This window comes from Coptis chinensis, chromosome 3, assembly GCF_015680905.1.
Source record: "Coptis chinensis isolate HL-2020 chromosome 3, ASM1568090v1, whole genome shotgun sequence".
In the NCBI taxonomy this organism is placed as follows: domain Eukaryota; kingdom Viridiplantae; phylum Streptophyta; class Magnoliopsida; order Ranunculales; family Ranunculaceae; genus Coptis; species Coptis chinensis.
In genome coordinates, this window is record NC_141458.1 from 118,565,009 (window position 1) to 118,586,446 (window position 21,438).

The following is a 21,438-nucleotide window of genomic DNA, read 5'->3' on the forward strand; positions in this document are numbered from 1 at the left end:
ACATGAAGATGACGAAGAAAATGTAATGCATCATGACCCCATTCAAGAAGAAAATATAGAACAAGTTCCAAGTGACCCCATTCAAAAAGAGAATGTAGAACAAGTTCAAAGTGAAGAAAATAGAGGAATGGATGATGATGCATTTAATAAGAATAAGGTAAATCTAAATTAAACGTAATTATGAATGTAGTAATTATACATGTAATAATTATGCATGTAGAAATTATTGATGTGTACAGTGATTATACATGTAATAATTATGCATGTAGTAATTATGCATGTAATAATTTTGCATGTAGGAATTATTAATGTGTACAGTGATTATACATGTAATAATTATGCATGTAGGAATTATTGACGTGTACAGTGATTATACATGTAATAATTATGCATGTAATAATTATACATGTAATAATTATGCATGTAGTAATTAAACGACGCGGCTAGGTCGTTTGTATTTCACACCAAACGGTCTCGTCACACCGTCTGGACTGTGTCCAAAATGATGTGGCCATGTCGTTTGGGATTTGAATTTGGAAAAAACAATTTATCTGTTTTTTTGCGACTTGAACGGTGTGGCCACAACGTTTGAAGTTAGTCACAAACGACATGGCCACACCGTTTTGACTAGGTCCCAAACGGTGTGGCCATGTCGTTTGATATTTGAACTTGGAAAAAAGACTTGTCTGTTTTTTTGCCATTTGAACGGAGTGGCCACACCGTTTGGACTTAGTCTTAAACGACATGGCCACACCGTTCAAGACTAAGTACAAACGGTGTGGCCATGTCGTTTAAGACTAAGTCCAAACGGTGTGGCCACACCGTTCAAATGGCAAAAAAACAGACAAGTCTTTTTTCCAAGTTCAAATCTCAAACGACATGGCCGGACATGGCCATGTCGTTTGTGGCATTTGGTACTTAAGCCAAACATCAATTAACAACTGTTCTTTATTTAGGATCCTTCGGTGCGTTTCGAGAACTCTGAAAACTCGAATGACGTGGATGATGTTCAACCGCTTTCAATGGATACAACAGAAATATTTACTACGGAAGAGGTACATAGTAGGCATTGTTTTCACTTGTTTTTATTTTCTAAATGAAATTATATTAGTTTATTGATTGTTGTTTTCTTTCATATCTTTAGGTATTTCATACACGTAGTGACGTAATTGGTTGGGCAACCGCGGGGAAAACAATGTAATGTGGTTGTGGTAATTGGGAAGTCGTGAGAATGCTAACGGAACCGAAAGTACCAAAATTTGGATTTAGAATACGAGAGTTCGGCGTGTATCGTTCACACAAAAAGCGAGAAAGTTAATAAGAGAAATACGGGAACCATGAAACGTGGATGTCCATTTAAGTTAAGATGTATTTTCCGGTAGCGGCAAGATCGCCGATAGTTGGAAAATTGTCGTTCTTAATGGTGTTCACAACCATCCATTAGCTTAACACCCTTGAAGGACATGCATTTGCTACTCGACCGACCGTTCCACAATTCGAAGTTCTTGTCGAGATGACTCAAAATGGAGTTAAGCCTAAAGAAGTTTTGAAGTCCATCGACATAGGTTTCGATAACCTATCTAGCATATTTCAAGTCTACAATGTCAGGCACAAGGTGAGGACATTGGATATGAACGGTCGCCGCGAAATGCAGATTGCGTGAGTTGTTAGCGCAGAAAACCATTATTTCGAGGAGGTGAGAGAGGATATGAATACGGATGAGATAACGGATTGTTATGGGCCCATCCGACGGTGTTAAAATGGCTCGGACTTTTCCAAAAGTTTTCATCATAGACGCGACCTACAAAACCAATAAGTATCGGTGGCCTTTTGTGCAGCTTTGTGGGGGTGACTTCAACCCGAAGTCTTTCACGGTCTGTCAAGTGTTGCTCCATCAAAACAGCGATAGACTATGAGTGGGCTTTGCGTCGGTTTAACGATTTTGTTGGGTGAAGAAAGGCCATCCGCGGATCGTGGTCCGACGAGGGACTTGGCCTTGATGGGTGCTGCTGATATTGTGTTTTCGACGCGCACAAGCATCTCGTAGATGGCATATCTCTATGCGCCCTTCAGAAATGCAATGATTTTTTCCCACCACGTAACTAGTAGATAAAGGCCGGTTCGTGGAACATGTAGTGAAATCGAGGGATCGAGGATATCTTCAACCGTAGAATTGCTGCTTTGGAAAAACATTATAGGGTTGAGTACTCCAATTTTGTTAGTTATCCGCAAGAGACTTGGTTGCCTTTACAAGGATCGATTCAGTATGTTGTTGACGATCAACACATTCACTTTGGGAGTACAACGACCAATAGAGTCGGCGGTCTCATGCTTTCGTGAAACGCGTGTTCTAGGAAACACAAACAGACATGATTTTCTAAGTATGTTTTACTTGATCCACCCGATTTTAGAGATCCAGCTGTCTGAGATTAGAGGTACGTTCGAGAAGAGTCTGATTGTAACCCAGCACCACCACCGGATTCCTTTATTTCGTGAACTCAGAAACCTGGTCTCAAGAAAATATTTGGACTTGCTTTATGAAGAACTAGATACCCGTGTAAGTTGTGCTGCTAAAGACTCTGAGTTCATGTGTGGGTGTTATTTGCACACCAGTCATGGATTGTCATGTGCTCACGAAATCATTGAACTTCAAAAGCAAGAACGTTCCATATCTTTGAGTGCTATCGATCCCTTTTGGAAAACTCTGTCTATTTTTCCAAGTGTGTCGGTGGGTGTTGGTCCCGATTGTAGACCTTCGATGGATATGTTTATGAAAAAGGTATGAAATGGCTTTCGCAAGAAAAGCAGAGGGTTATGGTTAGAAAACTTATGGAGATTGCCGTGCGTAAACTACATGGCTAGAACCACCTCATGATTAAAACCAAAGGTCGGCCTAAGGGTAGCTGCAAGAGAAAGCTTTAACCGAGGATGAGAACTCTTCAAAACGAGATTCATCCGGTTTTGAACATTCCCAACGTGAGCATGAAGAGTGGGTCTCGCCGCAACAATCGGAATGTACGCCAAATTCCAAGCCTTCTCATAAATTCCAAGCTACTCCAAACCCACCTGCAGAGAAGTCTCTCTCAAAACCACCTTTGCCACAAAAAAAACCACACCACGGAATAACTCTTCTCAAAAATCACCTTTACCACCTAAAACAACCACACCACGGAATAACTCTCTTAAAAAAAATCACCTCAAAAGTTAGACATTGGCATCCCGAGGGAGCCGAGACATTACGGTTTTGGACATTCCAAAAGAACCGCACAATTCAAATATATTGTTAAAGTGGATGACCCTGTGGGTGATGGCAATTGCGGGTATAGAGCAATGTGCATTGCATTAGGAAGAAGTCAGGAAGAGTGGTCGTGGATGAGAAATGAGTTGTTACAAGAACTTAATGACAACCTCCCCTATAATCGCATACATTGTACACTCACAAAGATTGATATTAGGTACGTGAAACCTACAATTTCCCATGAATGCGGTTGGGCACCCCCTCGTAAGTGGATGAGCATGCCCTTTGCTGGATATCTATTTGCTTCGAGATTTAATGTCGTCCTCGTACATTTAGGAAGTATGTACTGCCATCTTATTTTGCCACTGAGAACCCAAGTAAATCCTGAGAGAGTAAAGAAAGTGTTGGGTACCGCTTACGTACAGGGATGTCATTTTGTCCATGTTGAACTTGTTGATGATTGTCCGGTTCCAAAACCGATGCGAAGATGGCGTAGAGCTCAACACTTAATTGCAGATAGTTGGGATACTGCATTACAAGCAAGACAAGCGCAATTTACGGCATTGAACATTCCCAATTTAGTATTGGAAGACGAGCACACTAATGATGGGGCCGAAATACCAATAATAGATGTTGACTAGGAATAAGTCTATGTAATTAATGTTCATGTGGTTGGAATTGTAATTTTGTTTTTGATACAATTTTCTTAAATTTGATGGTATTTTTTTGTCGAATTAATTGTATGGATGTATGTATGTTTGTTTGATTTTCAAAAAAATGACTTTTGGCAAAAAAAAATTTCTGTTTTTTTGGCATTTGGACGGTGTAGCCACACCGTTTGGACTTAGTCTCAAACGGTGTGGCCATGTCGTTGAAACTAAAACTTGAAAAAAATATGACTTGCTGTTTTTGGCATTTGGACGGTGTGGCCATGTCGTTTTGTAATTAGTCTAAAAGCGACATATTGGCCACACCGCTTGAGACTAAGTCCAAACGGTGTGGCCATGTAGTTTGAGATTTGAACTTGGCAAAAAAAATTCTCGCTTTTTGGCATTTGGACGGTGTAGCCACACCGTTTTGAAACTAAAACTTGGAAAAATATGACTTGCTGTTTTTTTGGCATTTGGACGGTGTGGCCATGTCGTTTGAAACTAAAACTTGGAAAAAAAAAATGACTTGCTGTTTTTTTGCCTCTTGGACGGTGTGGCCACACCGTCCAAGAGGCAAAAAAACAGCAAGTCATTTTTTTTTTCCAAGTTTAGATGTTGCATGTTGTTTCGTGTTTTGGCAATTGATCAATGTTTTATACATGGCATAAGAGAAATGAGAGTGGAGAAAGTGAAGAAGATATTCCAAAAATTTGACAATAACAAAGACGGAGGACTCAACACAATAAATGTCATATCTGGTAATCTCTGTAAACGGACTAACAAAACCTCGCTAAGTCAAAATAATATGAAACTTAGATTACAAAACTTAGATTCAACAAGTATTCCACATATCCCACAAAAATCTCTCGAAGTTTCAAAGAACAATAAAATGTTATCACTTGATTTTTCTCTATAAGCATCTTTGTTACAAAAGCATAAGTAAACATAACAATAACATAATTAAAACTTCATAAAATGGTTAGTCAATCGTGATAACAACACAATAAACCCTAGACTCTATAACACATTTCCAGACTCAAGAAAGACACTCAATCTCTCAAGCTCTATAACACATTTCCACCCCAGACTCCAACAAGACTTCCAACAAGACTGCCAATGCTCAACACACTAAACCCTAAACTAACCAAACTCAACATTGCTAAATCCAATGCTCCTTAACGATATCGTCCGGCCAATGAACTTGCACGGGTCAAATTGTATGCCTCCATGAACTCGTTCGTGCATCGTCTGAATCCTTGATCCCACCCAATTGCGGCCTTGATTGAGCAAACGAGAAATTTCATCAACGACGGGGTGCTGTCAAAATTAAAACGAAAAACTACATTAGTATATACATTTACATTTATAAAATACCAAAACAAAACAAAACAAAATAAAAAACAAAAAAAACTAACGTTGTAAAGTATTAACTCACCAGATTATGATATGGAAGACTCGTAGGAGTAGAGATTAAGATGATCGGGTTTATCATTCGAATATGGCTATTGTGTTCATACCAACTCATGTATCTACTAACACACTCCCATGGATAAGATGGAATGGGTCCTCGATGTTCAAGTTGTATCAAGTGATTACGCCATTTACTCCAATAGGAAGACACAACATTAAATTTCACATCGCACAGCGTCCGGAAAGTTAGTTCGTCGAGGTCTTTGGTCTTGGGGATCCAAGGTACAAACCGCATATGACCTAACCGACGACAACCCTCAAAACATTGTAACGCTTTCGACATTATCAAGAAAACATATAAATCCTCGAAAAATGCTATTTCATCTACCGCCGTATAGCTCGGACTTCAAAGATAGGGATATCATTCAACCTATCAAATAACATATGATCGAGGAAATTAATCATTAACCACATACTAATAATATCAATTAATAAATAAAACTATTTATATACAAAAATGCTTTACATCGGTACAAGTCATATTATCAATCATCGCCGGGTATGCTTCAATGCACATTTGTGCTAGCATAAAAGACCGGGTAAACGAGTATTTATGAGTACGCGACATGCTCAACCGATAGTCATCGTTTGGGAATGGCCTGAACACCGGGAAGTACTCATAAATCCATGCCTAGATTAATATAGACACCCAGTTAATATTGTAATAGATATATAAAATTGACATTGAAAAGAAAAAAACAAAAAAACTAATACCTGTAGGAGAGTGAAATAGCCTGAAACACCCTTCACCTTGGCACTTGTGGCGGCCCCAAGACCCTCAGACAAGTAAGGTCGCACCCCACGCCAGTAGTCTCGATCTCGCAAATTTCATAAGCGGCCTCGGATAACAAACGGAACCGCATAGTTCGGACGATGTCGGTGAAGGCAAGACATCCAAAGAAAAACAACAAATAAGCTCTCACAGCAAATCGCAACTCTTTTTAGGTTGACGCCTTCTTCACAACAACCCCATTTTCATCCCCAAAATCTTCATCCGTCACCTTTCCCAAAGAAACTGCTTCATCAAGAAATCCATCCTAACTTTGGAAGTGAACTTATTGGATTTCATCTCCAAGATCTATCTTGTCCATGGGTATGCCAAGACCTTGGTGGAGGAGTCTTTTTATGCTTCGAGTCAAATCGGTGTCCCTGGCCACCGCTTTGCCTCTCGATCGAACTCCTAAGAGTTGGGAAACATCGCCCAACGTGATTGTCATCTCACCCCCCGGCGGCATATGAAAACGGTTGGTCTCGGATGCCACCTCTCCACAACCGCAGAGACCAACACGGGATCCTAATGCTTATATACACCTAAGACCGAGCACATAAGCCGGTCCTTTGAAGCTCCACATGAAAATTAGAAACGGTCCCGAACACTCTCCGACGATATCCCATTGTACCAACTTGTTCAGGTGCCCATGACACTTCAACACACCTCGCCCGCCTTAAAACAACAAAAACTTAGTATTAATGTATGCACAAGGTTTCAGAATACAAAATTTAAATACTAATAGACAATATATAATAATATTACCTGCCCTCCCAAATATCGCGAGCCACGTGCACCAGATAGTCATATACGGATGTGACACACGAGGGCCACCTCCATAAACACCTCTCTCGAACTCCAAGTCATTGTTGGACTTTCTCACAATATTCACCGGAGGTACAGTGTATGTGGACTTCAGGGGGACTTCTCGCCATCATCATCATCCTCCTCCTCCTCCTCATCCTCCGGCCCCCTCCTCATCCTCCGCCATCAACACCCTCTTCGTCATCTTCTTCACTATCATCTTCTTCATCATCACCTACAACTACACTCTTCCCACGATCCATATTTACATCATCTACATCTACATCTTCATTTTCATCTAAATCTAAATCTAAATCTAAATCTACATCTACATCTAAATCTACATCACTCATAACTGTTTGCTTTCTTCTCTTTTGATTTCCTAACTCTACTACACCACTTACTACATGGGGATCATCCGCTTTCCGATCCCCTCTACGGACTGATGCCGAGGTAGTTGTTGCCCTTTCTCTCTTTTTCTCAGGCTCCTCGCGACCCGAACTACTACTCCCCCCACCTAACAACTTCTTAGCACCCGTGAAAACACTTTTTGCTACATTCTTCACATTCACATTCTTTGTTCGAGGCATTGCTACAAAATAAATAGGAGTTAAAAATAGGAGGCACTATACTTATTTGTTCCATAATTTCATATAGCCGGTAAGCCGGCACCAAGCATGGAAACACAATTGTGACAACAATATCCCTCTCATGCATGCATGCATGATGATGGCTTCACGATTAAGAGGAATTCTTAAACAAAAAGAAAAATTCAAAGGGAACCTACTTTTAGGAGATTCTTGGCAAAGTCTACATCCCCTACTTTAAATAGGCTGCTATTAACTACTAGAATCCCAATTTCACTAGCCTTCACTCTTGTTTTTGTCAAAAGTTCATCTATTTACTTTAAAAAAAAGTAGTTTCAATGTCAATTCACTTCAACAATTTATTAACCAGAACACCAACAAAGTAAATCAACCACCAAGGAACACAAACAATAGGTTTGATTCCATTAACAGCACAAATACTTGTGGTTCAATAAAACTATTCATTTCTCACTTAACTATCCACTTTAGTCAATTATTCTTCCATGCTAGGAGTTCTACTTACGTAAACACATGCATTTTGGTCCCATCCCCTACTAACTTTGAAGTCTTAAATAAACATAATCTATCGTGCTAGCTAGTAACACAAGTAACTACAAGAACTATTTTGTTGGATAAGGTTTCACTCAATATCCACCAATTCAGGTGGACTCATATGCTACTACACTTCGTGTCAAGACGACGTTTGTTTGTATTGTAATACATTACAATTACTCACATAGTATTGTCCAAAGATATAGTGCCGTAAATAGTAAGCCTCTTCGAATGAATGCTTGAATACATTCATTACAATATTCCATCATAAATAACCCATGCCATATAATGAGATAGCTAGTTAACTCTCCTTATTCCAATTTAACAACACAAAGAATTCTATAACGTAAAACGGTTGAATTAAACCATAAACTAGTCCATTTTATACAATACACATTACAGTGAACATTAATAAATCATCAAAAGTTCAAATCTTTTGCAGAATACACATAAAAAAAAAGTACTACATCACAATTATCAACTACAATCAGAAATGGTTTGGAACCGAAATTGGGGGAGAGAATTTACCTAAGATGTGTGTTTAAGGAGTTTTAGTGAAAAGTTTAGAGAGTGTGAAATGTTTGGTTGAAGATGGAAGAAACAAACCTGTGAAAATAAAGGTTGCTCCGACTTAAGAAAACCAAGCGTGAAACGAAGATTGATTCGTCAATGATAGGTTCCTAAAGGATTGGACCTGGTAAATGATGGTTCTAAGTTTTATATGTTCACAAAAGGTTCCAATCCTTTAGGAACCACTAACCATCATTGGCATAACCTCGTTTCACATGATGTTGAACATAAGTTTGATTGGCATAATAGGTTAGTGACTGGGACCTGGTAAAATTCCAGTCATTTGACAATACCAGGGTAGGACGGTAGGTAGTCGGGACCTTAATTAGTTTAGTTAAGCGTCACACCCCTACTATGATTTGCATGTACAAAATGGGTGTCTAGAATTCAAAAGAATTGAATCAAACATAACATTATATATATAAAAAAAAAAAAAATAGAAAGATAGAACAGTTACCTGAAACAGAGCTATATAAGTAGTATAGTTTCAAAGATGCCAACAACTTAGAACAGTTTCTTTCCTTTCTCTGTGCTAAGGAAAGCAAGCAGTACTTCAGTCGATATGGCCTCAAATAAAAATCTAGTGATATCAACAGGAGAGACAATAAGTTCATAACTTCATTGCTTGATTTAATGATTTATTTATTTTGAATCATTCATCTCTTATAAATCCAATCAAGTAAACAAACAAAATATCTTCAATTAATAATTCAATCCCACTTAAATGTTTATAAAGCAAACAAATATCAAACAAACCCATAGCAACGCTTTTAATTAGATTAAAAATGCAAAAATCTTTTTTCCATTAACATGATGGAAGAAACTAAAAATACAAAAGATTAAACTAACAAACAAATATAAGCTAGCCATTTCTTCCGGGCATTAAAAATGTTAATATATATATAGCAAATGACAAAGAACCACAACGGTTTTGAAATCACTTTTGCTCTTTCATAAAGCCACCTATAAAGACTAGCCCAAGCCCCACTACATATCACTTAATGAAGTCGAAAAAACAGACGTAGCAATTTCTAGCTAGACACCATAATTTCATGAGTTACAACCATCGCTCATAATTTCATAAGTTACACCACAATTTCATAATTTCAAGTTAAAATAACATAGGAACAGAGCATTGCAGAGAACATATATTCACAAAGTGATTGAACAACTTTATCAAGGCCCTACTATTCCCATCGACAAACTGGATTATCTGATTATGAAATCCCACGAAACTAACAATTAGGTACAAGATAACGTATACACATTCGAGAAAGATTCAAACAAACAAACAAACAAAAATCGCATTTTTAGGATCTTACCTTTAGAAATCGAGTGTTTGAAGAGAAGGGATGCTATTCGAGTGTTTGAAGAGATGCTATTCTAGTGTTTGAAGAGAAGGGATGATTCTGAGTGTTTGTGGGTTTTTGGTCGAGCGCGAAATCGAGGGTTTGAAGCAGAAATCGTGAAATGGAAATCGAGTGTGCGTGGGTTTGTGGGGTTGCCGGTTTGCCGGTTTATTGGTATTTGGTTGGGGGGTGTATGATTTATGAATTGCGCCCAACACAATGGGCAGACCCCGGCCCAACTCGGCCCAACTCGGGGTCTGCCCAACACAAATTGGGGTCCGTCAGTAATAGGACCCTATAAGAAAGAGGAAAAATTAGGTCATAACAGTTTTGATGACCGGTTGACCTTGGGTTTTTTCACCTGTCGGTACTTCTTGATGTTTCAATATATCTGAATGATATATTACGTGGCAAGTTATATCACTGCTAAATTTGTCATGTCTGCTAGTGTTTATTCGTTTATCAAAAAATAACAAAAGAAAACATGAAAAGACTGTAGCATCCACATCATTTGAGATTAACCAAATTTGAAAAGAGGATTCATATTCAATTTTGACAGAACCACACAACTACTTATAATCAGCGCAATCACTAGTTCAATCCAAGAGTACAAGAGGGAATAATCAATAGCAGAAGTTGACATTGTACTTGTGTAAACAAAAACAACTAAAGGAATGTTTTTAAGAATTTGGTATGGTGAGAGAGTGGAATTGAATTAAAGGAACTTATTATAGAGTTCATCTGTTTTGAAGAATGGTTACTCATAATAGATGTCAGCTCAATACACAGATGGGGTTTTGATATTTTCTTTTTCAATTTCATTTTTTTAAAAGATATATATAAATGTGAATCTTGCATCTTGAATAATTTTCAAGTAGCAAAACTGAAACCCGAATCCCCCTTTTTAATTCCTCTACAATGACTAACTTCCTTACAATAAAGTGAATAAACCAATTAAGGGGTATCATGCAGAATCGTATGGGCATGGTACCAAACTCTGTAAAGTTCATAAAATTTAATGGGATTGAAGTAAAGTTTGGAGTCATGAGAATTGTCCTTTGGCATTCTGAAACTTTTGTACTCAAGGGTAGTTGTTACTTGATAGTTGGTACTTGGTAGTTGTTCCTGTTTTATAAGTTTGCCAAGTCAGTAAATTTTTGACCATGGGATCTTGTAATCCAACGATTGGTAAAGAGAGTAACAAAGTGTGTAGATGCATGGGAGTAAACCGATCGCTTCCCCATTTTAAATGCTTTCTGTTCATAACCACTAGTCAGAATCAACCAAACCGTGGAAGAACCGTTGCTCTCAACTAAAAAAAGAACTCCGCTGGGCATTAAAGAATGAACATATGTTACAGACTTACAAATAGCTTTAATTCTAAACTTTATGGTTGAATAAGTCGTACAAAGAATTGAATCTCACATGCTGGAATTAACGCTTCCAAAAGATGATACTCCTGCCAGTCCTGCTGTATCACAGACCTCAGAAATCTTCACGGCTATAGTCCAGCTCTCTTGCCCCCAGCATAATCAGTTAATCCTATGACCCTACCTACTATCAACTAATAATCCTATTTCACTGTATATGTGTAACTGAAGCAACACGAATCTTTATACCGAAACTGATAAGTTTCCTTGCTAGTCTGTTCTCTTCATCGGCGCAAGTGCTATGATCAGAAGTCTTGCTTCGTCTTTCAAGTAAAAAATTAATCTATAAAAACTGCATTGCGAGCTCTCATTTATTCTCTTGCCACCCGCAACAGAAGCTCTTGACTTGGCAATGCACCATTTACTTTATTCGAGGAAACATCTGGGACCGCCAGGGAGGGGGCGGCATCAGGCATCGTACAACTGTTTTTAGTTGGAGGTCTGTGCACCAACAAAAGTATTTGACTCACTCTGGATTTATCCAACAGAGTCAGCCACCATTATCGAGTGTTATGTTTCAATCTAGGCCCTAGCAATTGGAGACCTTTTGTCTTTATCTGCAGCTGCTCCAATCAAGAATTTCACTTCCTCATCGAACAACACCTTTAGTGAATTGCAATGGAATGTTTGTGGGTTCTTCTCTTGCTCAATTGCAGTGGAAGCTTCGCAACCATGCAAGATAGCAACACAAATGGAGAACGCCTGTAATTTGGACAACCGAGCATGAAAATCAACTGAATACTGCCCTTCGCCAGTTGATTTGATAGTTACTGCTGCCAATTTATCTTTAGCTCCCTGTTTACATATCAAAAACAAGAAATAACCGCTAATTATGACTCTAAAAAAAGACTTATTTAGATACAATATGTAACTTTCATTTTTATAGGTCAGAAAACTTGATGCGATAAGCGTCCACTGTTTGTCTATGTATGTGCAGTTTGAAAACATTAAGCATATCCTCAGCATCTAACAAGAAGCATACCTGGAAAAAGAGCTCTATAGGTTGTTGATTTCCCATGTACCGATCTTTCATCTTTTCTTCACAATTGTCAAACACATGAAGGGGGCAGGCCATATCCCAACCCCCACAGTCACAACATCCACCCGACCTCCAACGCTCAAGTATTGGTGAAGGGATACCACCAGATTTCTTGCTCGGCAATCCATGTGCTCTAGTTGGTGTTACTACTTTTACGTTTGCGCGACTTACCCCACTGGGATTGTCATTGTTCCTGTGATCAAAAGCAGAGAAGTCAAACAAATTTTTCTGCTCTTTCGCACCCAGCTTATCCACCTGTTTGTCTTTTAAACTTTCTCTCTTCTCAAATGGGACTTGAATTACAATGGCTGCAATTTCAAGGTTTGGATGTAAATCTGCTGGAGCCCAAGGATAATGAGGCGACACATCAAAATTATCAGTCGCAGAAGCATGTCCCGTTTGATGTTGGTCATTCACTGCATCATATGAATCATTCTGTTCACAAGGAATGCCCTCCACAACCAAGTTTTCACCCGTGGCACCCTTGATTGCTTCAACTGATTTAGTCGAGCTATCAGAACTATTCTGTGCTCCCAGAGTCCTTCGTGCATGCATAATATCGTATAACACAAACTCCGTCACCATTGAATTATCAAAAGCTCCACTATGTTTTATTTCTGATAATAGAAAGCACGAAACTTGCATCTGGCCAATCATGGAAGACTCTTTATGTCTTTCCCTTGTGCCCCACCCAGAGCTATTGCTTGTCCTTCGGCTCTTCATTGAATGAAAAGTATATACCCAGTTGAATGCATTATTTGCTCTCCACGTCTTGGCAGAAAGAACATCTTCTGGGTCCTTGAATGTGAACTCAAAATATGGTACCCCATGCTTAAGTTCCAATTTAAGAAGCCCGTGTAGGTGAGCAGGTGAAGAAGTCACGACTTTGCTGTGGTGATCTTTCTTCACAAACTCAGTATCAGATTCCATCTTATGAGCAGTGTTTGAGAAATCATTCAGTAAAGATTTGCGAAGTGTCCTGCTCTGCTTCACATTTTCCGATCCAACTGTTGTTGACTTACCTAGTTCTGCCCTTGACACTGGTAAACTTCGCAGAGACTTTGACTTCATGATTGGATCCCACATTTTTCTGAATGGGCTGAATCGAACTCTCGAGCTGTCTTTTGAGTTATCAGATTCTGCACATCGAGGCGAATATTGCATTCCCACTTTTTCGGATAATGACTTGTGCAAAGAGTAGAATGTGTCGCTTTCCAAAAGGCCATTACCATCATCTAGGGGACTAATAGTCTGATTACATGTGAACTTCCCAGAAGTGCAGTCTTTTCTATCCTTCAAATCCTTACTAACGTTGAATGAGCCATCGGATGACATACTTCTAGCCATACTAGATGGTTGAGTGGAGGGAAAACGGAAGGATAAATCATTGCAATCTGTAGGATGACGACACTTGCTAACATCAGAAGATGGAGAATCTTCATTTAAAGAAAGCAGTGTTGATCTCCTCTTATCCACAAGCGGGCAAGTTTTGTCTAACAGAGATGTATTGAAAATCCGGAATGACAGTGAGGTGCCATTACTAGGAGACAACTCTATCTTTCTTCTTTCCTCAAGGGATCCCATTTTCTTCATCTTCCTTACTTCCTCTGAGTCTTGGTATACCAAATCCCTTCTCAATGCTTCATTACTTGCAACTGCAGAAGACATGTGCGCCATGCTTTTACAGGATGAACTCCGAGATCTACCAAAGCTGATTTCAGTGAAGTCATCACCTAGATTTCTCAAATGGTAGTTCCTGGTTGAGGGTTTTCCATTTTCAACCCTTAGTTCAGCTTTGGAACTATGGCGACGTGAAATGTGACCAATTGTTGGATTTCGAACTACTTTGCAATACTTATCAAAATCCGACTCTGTGTCCAAACCCATGGACAAAGTATACAATGCTGCAAAAGTTGATAATAGAGGAATCAAAATTCTGCGCAAACAACGAAAGATATACAACTCGGTATAAACTGAAAACATACAAATTACGATTTACATGAAATTCAACTCCTACAATGAAATGGCTAGCGCAATTATTAGAAGAGTTGGCCCTTTTTCTATATATATATTTTTGTTTCTATTTTCTCATAGAAATAACCAACAATTGTGCGTTTTAAATTATTGAACCGGCTAAGGATTGAAAGACTTGGCTAGCACTCTTACATTGTATATATATATATATATTAAACATTCTGCAACAGATCTAACAGTTAAACAATTTTCATCAAATACATATATAACAATGAACCATTCAACTAAACAGTAGTACAGAGGCACTGCTATCTCGGAAACCTTATCCAATCAGTCATGCAGATTTCTTAACGCACTAACTTCTAGAATTGAATCATATACTCCTCAAATTCAAAAAGAAACACACATCAAACCTTCCAAACATACCCAAATTGCATGATCATAGAAAATCCTAGAGAAATAAGAAAAGGGGATATTTTTAGTCCATAATGCACAAACCCCAAACCTCAGAAAAGCTCATTTCTACTGATATGAATCTTAAAATATCCAAAAACAAAATGCATTCCCATTAAGAAAAACGCAAAAACAAATGTTCCCATATACTACATTCAAAGAAAACCCATTTCCAGACAACAAAACAAAACAAGTACCCCTAACACCATTTCTTCAGATCTTTCCAAAAACAAAAGACTCACAACATTCTAACTTTTTAAGCAAAATAACAAAAGGCCACCTAATAAAAAAACATTCTTTATTCCTCAAAATTATCCAAACCCAAAAACCCAGACCAGAACACAGACACACACGCACAATGAATGAGTGAGTGAGTGAAAGAGAGAAAGCATGACTGACCTTTGACTCTTGGAGGGTGAATTGAGTATGAGAATGGAGTGAGGTCACATGAATGAAGACGGTGGTGAAGAGAGACAAAGAAAGAGATGGTCACTGTGTTTTCTTTCTAAAGTCATGTCTTGGGAAACGTTGTTAACACTCACTGGAGTTATTAGCTTCGTTCTACTTATTAATAAAACTTAACTGTTGTTTTTTCACATCTTTATTACTATTTTATTTTAACGTTAAACGAGATCAGAGATGGCAAGTAACGGTCGTTATAACTGATATATGTTTTCTACTTTGCCGCGTGCAACAATGGTACCTTGTCCTAGACTCGTATTATTTGTACCTCTAAAGTCATAGAGAGAGCCTTTTTTTTTTTTTCCATGCCTCGTAGCTAGTCTAGTACCCGCTGAAAGATATTTTTCATGGCAAATAGTATCATATATAGTAGAAAAACTATAGTGGCATAGTGGGTGTCGGTCATTGTATATTTTGGTGGGTATCTCAAATGTGGCAAATCCTTTGGATTTTTGCCTGGTAAAATTTGCTTGAGAGAGGTAAGAAGATTTTGCCAACTTCGCCAAAATTGGTCGCAACACGACACGAAAGGATTGCCAAATCTCTATATGATAGTCAGGTTTTGAGGAATCCACTCTAGTTGAGTTGGTAAATTGAAATCTTCTATTTGCTCAATTTATAAATATCTCTCTCACAAAAATTAGAAACCCCTTTATATTATTATTTTCTATTTTTTTTCTGAATTTAGAATAAATTCTCTTTTATTAATAATTTTTAAAAAAAAATTCTCTAATATCACTTAAATAACATAATTATTCCTTATATTAAATTAGATATGTCTCCCTAACATAATTACAATTAGAATTCAAAAAAACCATGCTAAATATCGATATTGAAGGACGGGTTTTAAGATTTCAGGAAAAAAAAATATCTTAATGCGTACATACTTGTCCATTATAGCCACTTAACACTTTTTCCAAAACAATAGACTTCAGAATAAGTGCCTTAGGTGAAAGAAGATCTGCTTAGAGGTATCAATGGGCCGGGCTTTGACTTACCAATAGGCCAGGCCAGGCCAAGCCGAGAACCGGATCCTGTACGCAAACGAAAAAACATACTTCGAAGCAAATTTTGAACTAGGTAAGACATTGAACACTGTGTTTTCTTGATCTATTTGCTAATTCGTGAGAAGAGAGGCTTAGAAACCTACTCCTTGCGACCTTGCATGATATGTTTAGTGCTGTTGCTATATCAGCATTTTACAATACCTGCAACATATCTCCACATAATGTCTGCCTGTTTTGGTCGAAACAAGCGCTATTTGAATGGTTTCAGGCTTTCAGCTTATTGATTATCAATTAAGCTTTCTCTATAGACGCCTAATTATCCTCATTTGCTGTATTATCTTTGTTAATTAAAGAAATTAGTATGACTGCTTCTGTTAAGACTTGAGCGAACTCAAGTTTCTTTGTAGACTAGCACTGTGGACTTGGAAAACATGGGACATTAATTCTATTTTGCGAATTGAATGAAAATCAAAAGGCAGGAAATTATCCTAAAAGAAGAAAAAAATAGGAAAAAGATTATTTATCGACCGAAGCCCAAAAGATATGAAAGGGTTGCAATAAATTCTATAAATCCCGGGCCTGGTTAGAAATTCGACCGGGTCTTCCCCGTGGCTTTGAGGGAATCGAAATAGTGACCATTGGGAAGCAAACCCAAGTCCGACCAGTTGTCCTACCCCTGAAGGTTAATCAAGTGTCAACTTCCATAAGCCACATGTTATCAGTTATCTGTCAACAAATGAAAATAATAATATATAGACATATCCACACCGGTTACATCAAAAGACCTAGTTCGAAGGCTTACATTAATTTTTTAATAATAATATATAGTTAACATCAAGCTACCTTTCTACATATCACATTGTGTTGCAACATACACAGATGCATATGCATCAATAAATGTTCAAAAATGCTGGTAAACCTAGATAAAGTTCATAAAGTCTTCTAGCTCTTTATGTATGTTGGACTATGAGAGGTACTCCATGGGATGGTCTTAGGGAAAGCATGATAACAGGGGAATGATTATAGTTTGGTGACACGGAGAAGGAAAATTTAGTTAGGATAAGGGTTAGTACAGTTTTGTATTCCATCATGGACAAGTTCCTGCCCACACACATTCTCCCTCCAAATCCAAATGGCAAAAACCCCATTTTGTGGTTGCACCCTCCATGCAAGTTGTCCTTGAACCTCTCCGGTTTAAAATCATATACATTGTCGCCCCAGAGCACTGGATCATGGTGCATTCCAACCACATCGATCCATATGTTCGTTCCACAAGGGATGATCTTGTCACCAACACGAATATCCTCTTTTGCTTGCCTTTGGGCGTTTGGTGCTGGCGAGTATAATCGTAATACCTCATTCATCACCCATCCCATCTGTGTCCAGTCCCAAGTGTAAGCAAATTAAACATATATATGGAGGTTAATAAGCTTTGACGAAATTAGTAGTAGTGTATGAGTGTGTATAACAATTACCTTTTTTAGTCTAGCAAGCATGTTGTAGTCCAAAGGTCCATCTCCTGTGACTTCCTTGATCTCTTCCCTTAATTGTCTTTGCCATTCTGGGTACAAAGCAAGAAGTAGAAGAGTCCAAATGACTGTTAAAGCTGTGGTCTCATGACCAGCAAAGAAAAACGTCTTGCACTCATCTACAAGCTCATGAGTTGTAAGCTTCTTTGCCGTCCCTACATCGCTGTCCGCATTTTTTTCTGCAAGCAAAAGTCCCAACAAGTCTTTTTGAGGTTCGTTTGTAAGGGACGCCTGTCGAGAGGTTATTATAGATAAGAGTATTTCATCTATCTCTTTTCCTAATCTCCTAGACTCCAAGGTTTTCTTGAGGTACATGAATTTGCTAAAAGGGACCCCGACCAAGCGGTTGGATTGAAAGAGCAGGACTTGCATGGCTCTCAACTTCTCAAACACATCCCTTCCATTTTTGCTATCCATGCCAAAGCTTGTCTTAGCTATAATCTCAGCCGCGGTGCTAATGATTTCTTTTTCAATATCTATTTCTGGTTCACCGGAAGCAATTAGCCTACTCCATTGGTCTAGCATGTTATTGGTAGATTCCACCATTAAGCTCATCATAGCCTATAAGGAAATAACAAAAGGGGATATCAATAAACAACAAAAGCACATACTAAAACTATACATAAACTAATATATGATGAACATGAAAAGTAAATTATATAAAGTGCCACAAAACATATACCAACCAGCTTAATTGTACATCAAGGAAAAAACAATAACTTTTTTTTCCTCTCATTATTTGATCCTTGACCATACAAATTCTCACTTTTTTTGTGCAGAACACTTGCGAAAGGAGAACTGATGATTTTGGCAAAAGTGTATTTGAAGATGACAGACGAAGTGATTAATTATTTACCTTAATTAACTATAACCCATTGCAACAAATGTGATATATCATAAAAGTTTAGAATCGCTAGACTTATCTTTTTCAATAGGGAAAAGAATTTCCGTTTTAATAGGCGATGATGTGGAATTTTAAAAAAATCGTATGTCTTAGTTGAATTTCCTAACAAATCGTTTTAATTGTTCTTTAAAAAACCCGTTTTTAATTGGGAGAGAGATTATATTATAAAAGTTGACTTAATTTAAATGTGTGATTCCTGTTTTAATAGGAGAAATATTCTTGTTTTAATTATAAGTTATAGGATTTTCCTTTCAAATCGAAAGAAGGAATTTCTATTTTAATAAGAGTTAGATTCCCATTTTAAGTTGGTTTCTTAAATCCATATTTAGGTTGGTAACATGGAATTTTAAGGAAGCTCGAAAAATAACTTTGTGGGAGCTTTAATATTAATGTCATGGGATTATTATGTATATCTTTCATATAATTTATTTTGTGTAGGCACTTCTGCTTATGTATCTTTCATATAATTTATAGCAACATCTCATCTTATATTTTATTAAGATTCGGACTAGAAATGAAGCGGACTAGAAATGTATCTTATAATCCATAACATTCAACTAGGGCTGGAAATGAAGCGGGTTCAGGTTGGATTCTCACTCAAAACTCTTTACCATATTTGGATCCATCCAGATTCGGATAGTATTTTGGATGTCCATATTCATTAAAAAACACAAAAAAAAACACTATTTTAATTATTTTCATATGTAAGTGTAAAATATAAATTAATTTTTAGGCATCAAAATATAAATTTTGTTAAAATGATTCGGTTTCGGATATTCGGGTCAGATTCTAGTCACAAACATAGAAACATATCCGTTAAAATGGATTCGGATATGTTCGGATTCGGGTCGCCATTTCCAGCCCTACATTCAACTGAGTTAATTTGAGCGATCGATTATCTGACCGCGAAGACATGCGTTTCTGGGAAAATGAAATTTAACTGGTATGCCAGTATGTAAGCTAGTATAAGAAGAAAAAAAAGAGAGACCAAAAGAGAGTTCAAACATGTACCTTCAAGTTGGCGGGAGCAAAAGCAGGAGTGATGACATGCCTATGATGAGTCCAATCTTCATTCTCAAGCATCACTAGTCCCTTTCCAAACATCGGATTTCTGTCGTGTTTGAAAACATTGGGCTTTCCCCAACTCTTTCCCATGATTCCAGAAGCCATCTGCTTCAAAAATTCTGGTTCTCCAATGTATAGAAACGGCTCTGTCCCAAGCCAGTAGATAAACACCTTTCCTACAAAACGCCCAAAAAAAACTTTCCAATGAAGGTACCAAAACAAAGAGTCAAACGGTACAAGTGTATGAATGTAACAGAGAAGTAAGCATGCAATAACGCAACTTTGGCAATGATTTGAGTGGCCTATACATGAAACCACCATGCTAACTAAGAGATCACAAAAACCATGGTTTTTTAACATGCAAGACCCTTCTAGTGCCGAAGGACACATTAACAACATCAGATTAAGGAATTAAGGACGATTGATTTAGACACTTGAAATGATTAATATAGATAACTCTTGAGACTACCTTCGTACAACCTGAAAAATGATATAATGGTGTTAATTTTGTACATACTAATTAAGCTCAACTTACCATATGACTTTTGCCACCTTTCAAAGTAAGGAAAAACAATTGAGTGAATATCATGGGTGATGATCATGTTTTCAGATGGAGAATTTGCAACTTTACTAATCTTCTTCATGTCACTGATATTCCCTAGAGGAAATGTTGGAGGAGGGCCTGTAAATCCATTTCTTTTAATTTTTTGACAAGCTCTAGTTGGCGAAAACCACCATAACGAGATAAAACTCGATAGAACGAAGAAAAAAAAGACCCCCATGGTTAGGAAGAAAATTTGGAAAAACTGGACAAATACCATATTTTCTCTTGATGAAGTGATATGCATGTCGGGTATATTTAAAGGCAAACAAAAGGCACAAAGAATCTTGGGTTTTGACTGTAAAGTGGTCAAGATTTAAAAATAAATAAATGAATTTGGTTCTAATCAGAGTGGATCAGCTTCTGTTGACCGTTGATCTTTTTACTTTATTGAATTAGTAGGCCCTGTTTTCTTTTGTCAACTCTTTCATGCGTTTCTTGTTCATTTGGTCGGTTTATCTGTTCAAAATATAATTAGCAAATTAATGTCATTATTAATCCAGGTAGGGCGGTATTTTCAAGGCGAGCTGTTCGTGAGTAACTTGAGTTCGGCTCAACTCAAACTCGCTCATTCAATAATATGAGTCGAGTTTGAGCACATTTTAAAACTCGAGACGCTCGCAAGCTACTCGCAGTTACATAGTTATGTTAACACTTATTTGAGATAATTATTTATGTTAGTGTGTTCACTGTGTTGGATTATAATTATTCAGTATATATTGATTGTATTTATAATGTGCAAACCTTGAAATAGTTATTTGATAGTAGCTATTGTGATATTAGTGAATTGTAGTTGCATTTTAGTATTTTATTTATATGAGTTTAGCAAGTTATTTTGGTTTTGAACTAAAATTTAGAGTCTATTTGTGCTCAATTATCTCTAGTTTATAGTTGAAGTACATACGTCGAGCATATACATAATACAAGTCAAATCAAACTCTAAAGCCTATAATCAAATTCAAATTTGTAGTCTAGAAAAATAGGA

The 21,438-nt window shown here is 37.5% G+C and overlaps 2 protein-coding genes across 2 annotated transcripts; both read right to left on the bottom strand.

Moving 5' to 3' along the window:
• Nucleotides 1–11,302: 11,302 nt before the first annotated feature.
• Nucleotides 11,303–15,520, bottom strand: LOC147513606 (bromo-adjacent domain protein, putative (DUF3527)). Its single transcript, XM_086596756.1, has 3 exons — nucleotides 15,285–15,520; nucleotides 12,402–14,362; nucleotides 11,303–12,214 (listed from the first exon to the last, which is right to left on the bottom strand). The coding sequence occupies exons 2-3, from the start codon at nucleotides 14,343–14,345 to the stop codon at nucleotides 11,942–11,944; spliced, it is 2,217 nt and encodes a 738-aa protein (XP_086452882.1). The 5' UTR covers nucleotides 14,346–14,362; nucleotides 15,285–15,520; the 3' UTR covers nucleotides 11,303–11,941.
• A 1,552-nt stretch (nucleotides 15,521–17,072) lies between these two features.
• CYP715A1 (cytochrome P450, family 715, subfamily A, polypeptide 1) lies at nucleotides 17,073–20,680 on the bottom strand. Its single transcript, XM_086599547.1, has 4 exons — nucleotides 20,388–20,680; nucleotides 19,799–20,028; nucleotides 17,830–18,444; nucleotides 17,073–17,730 (listed from the first exon to the last, which is right to left on the bottom strand). Exons 1-4 carry the CDS (start codon nucleotides 20,671–20,673, stop codon nucleotides 17,305–17,307), a joined length of 1,557 nt encoding a protein of 518 aa, XP_086455673.1. The 5' UTR covers nucleotides 20,674–20,680; the 3' UTR covers nucleotides 17,073–17,304.
• Between the last annotated feature and the right edge of the window lie 758 nt (nucleotides 20,681–21,438).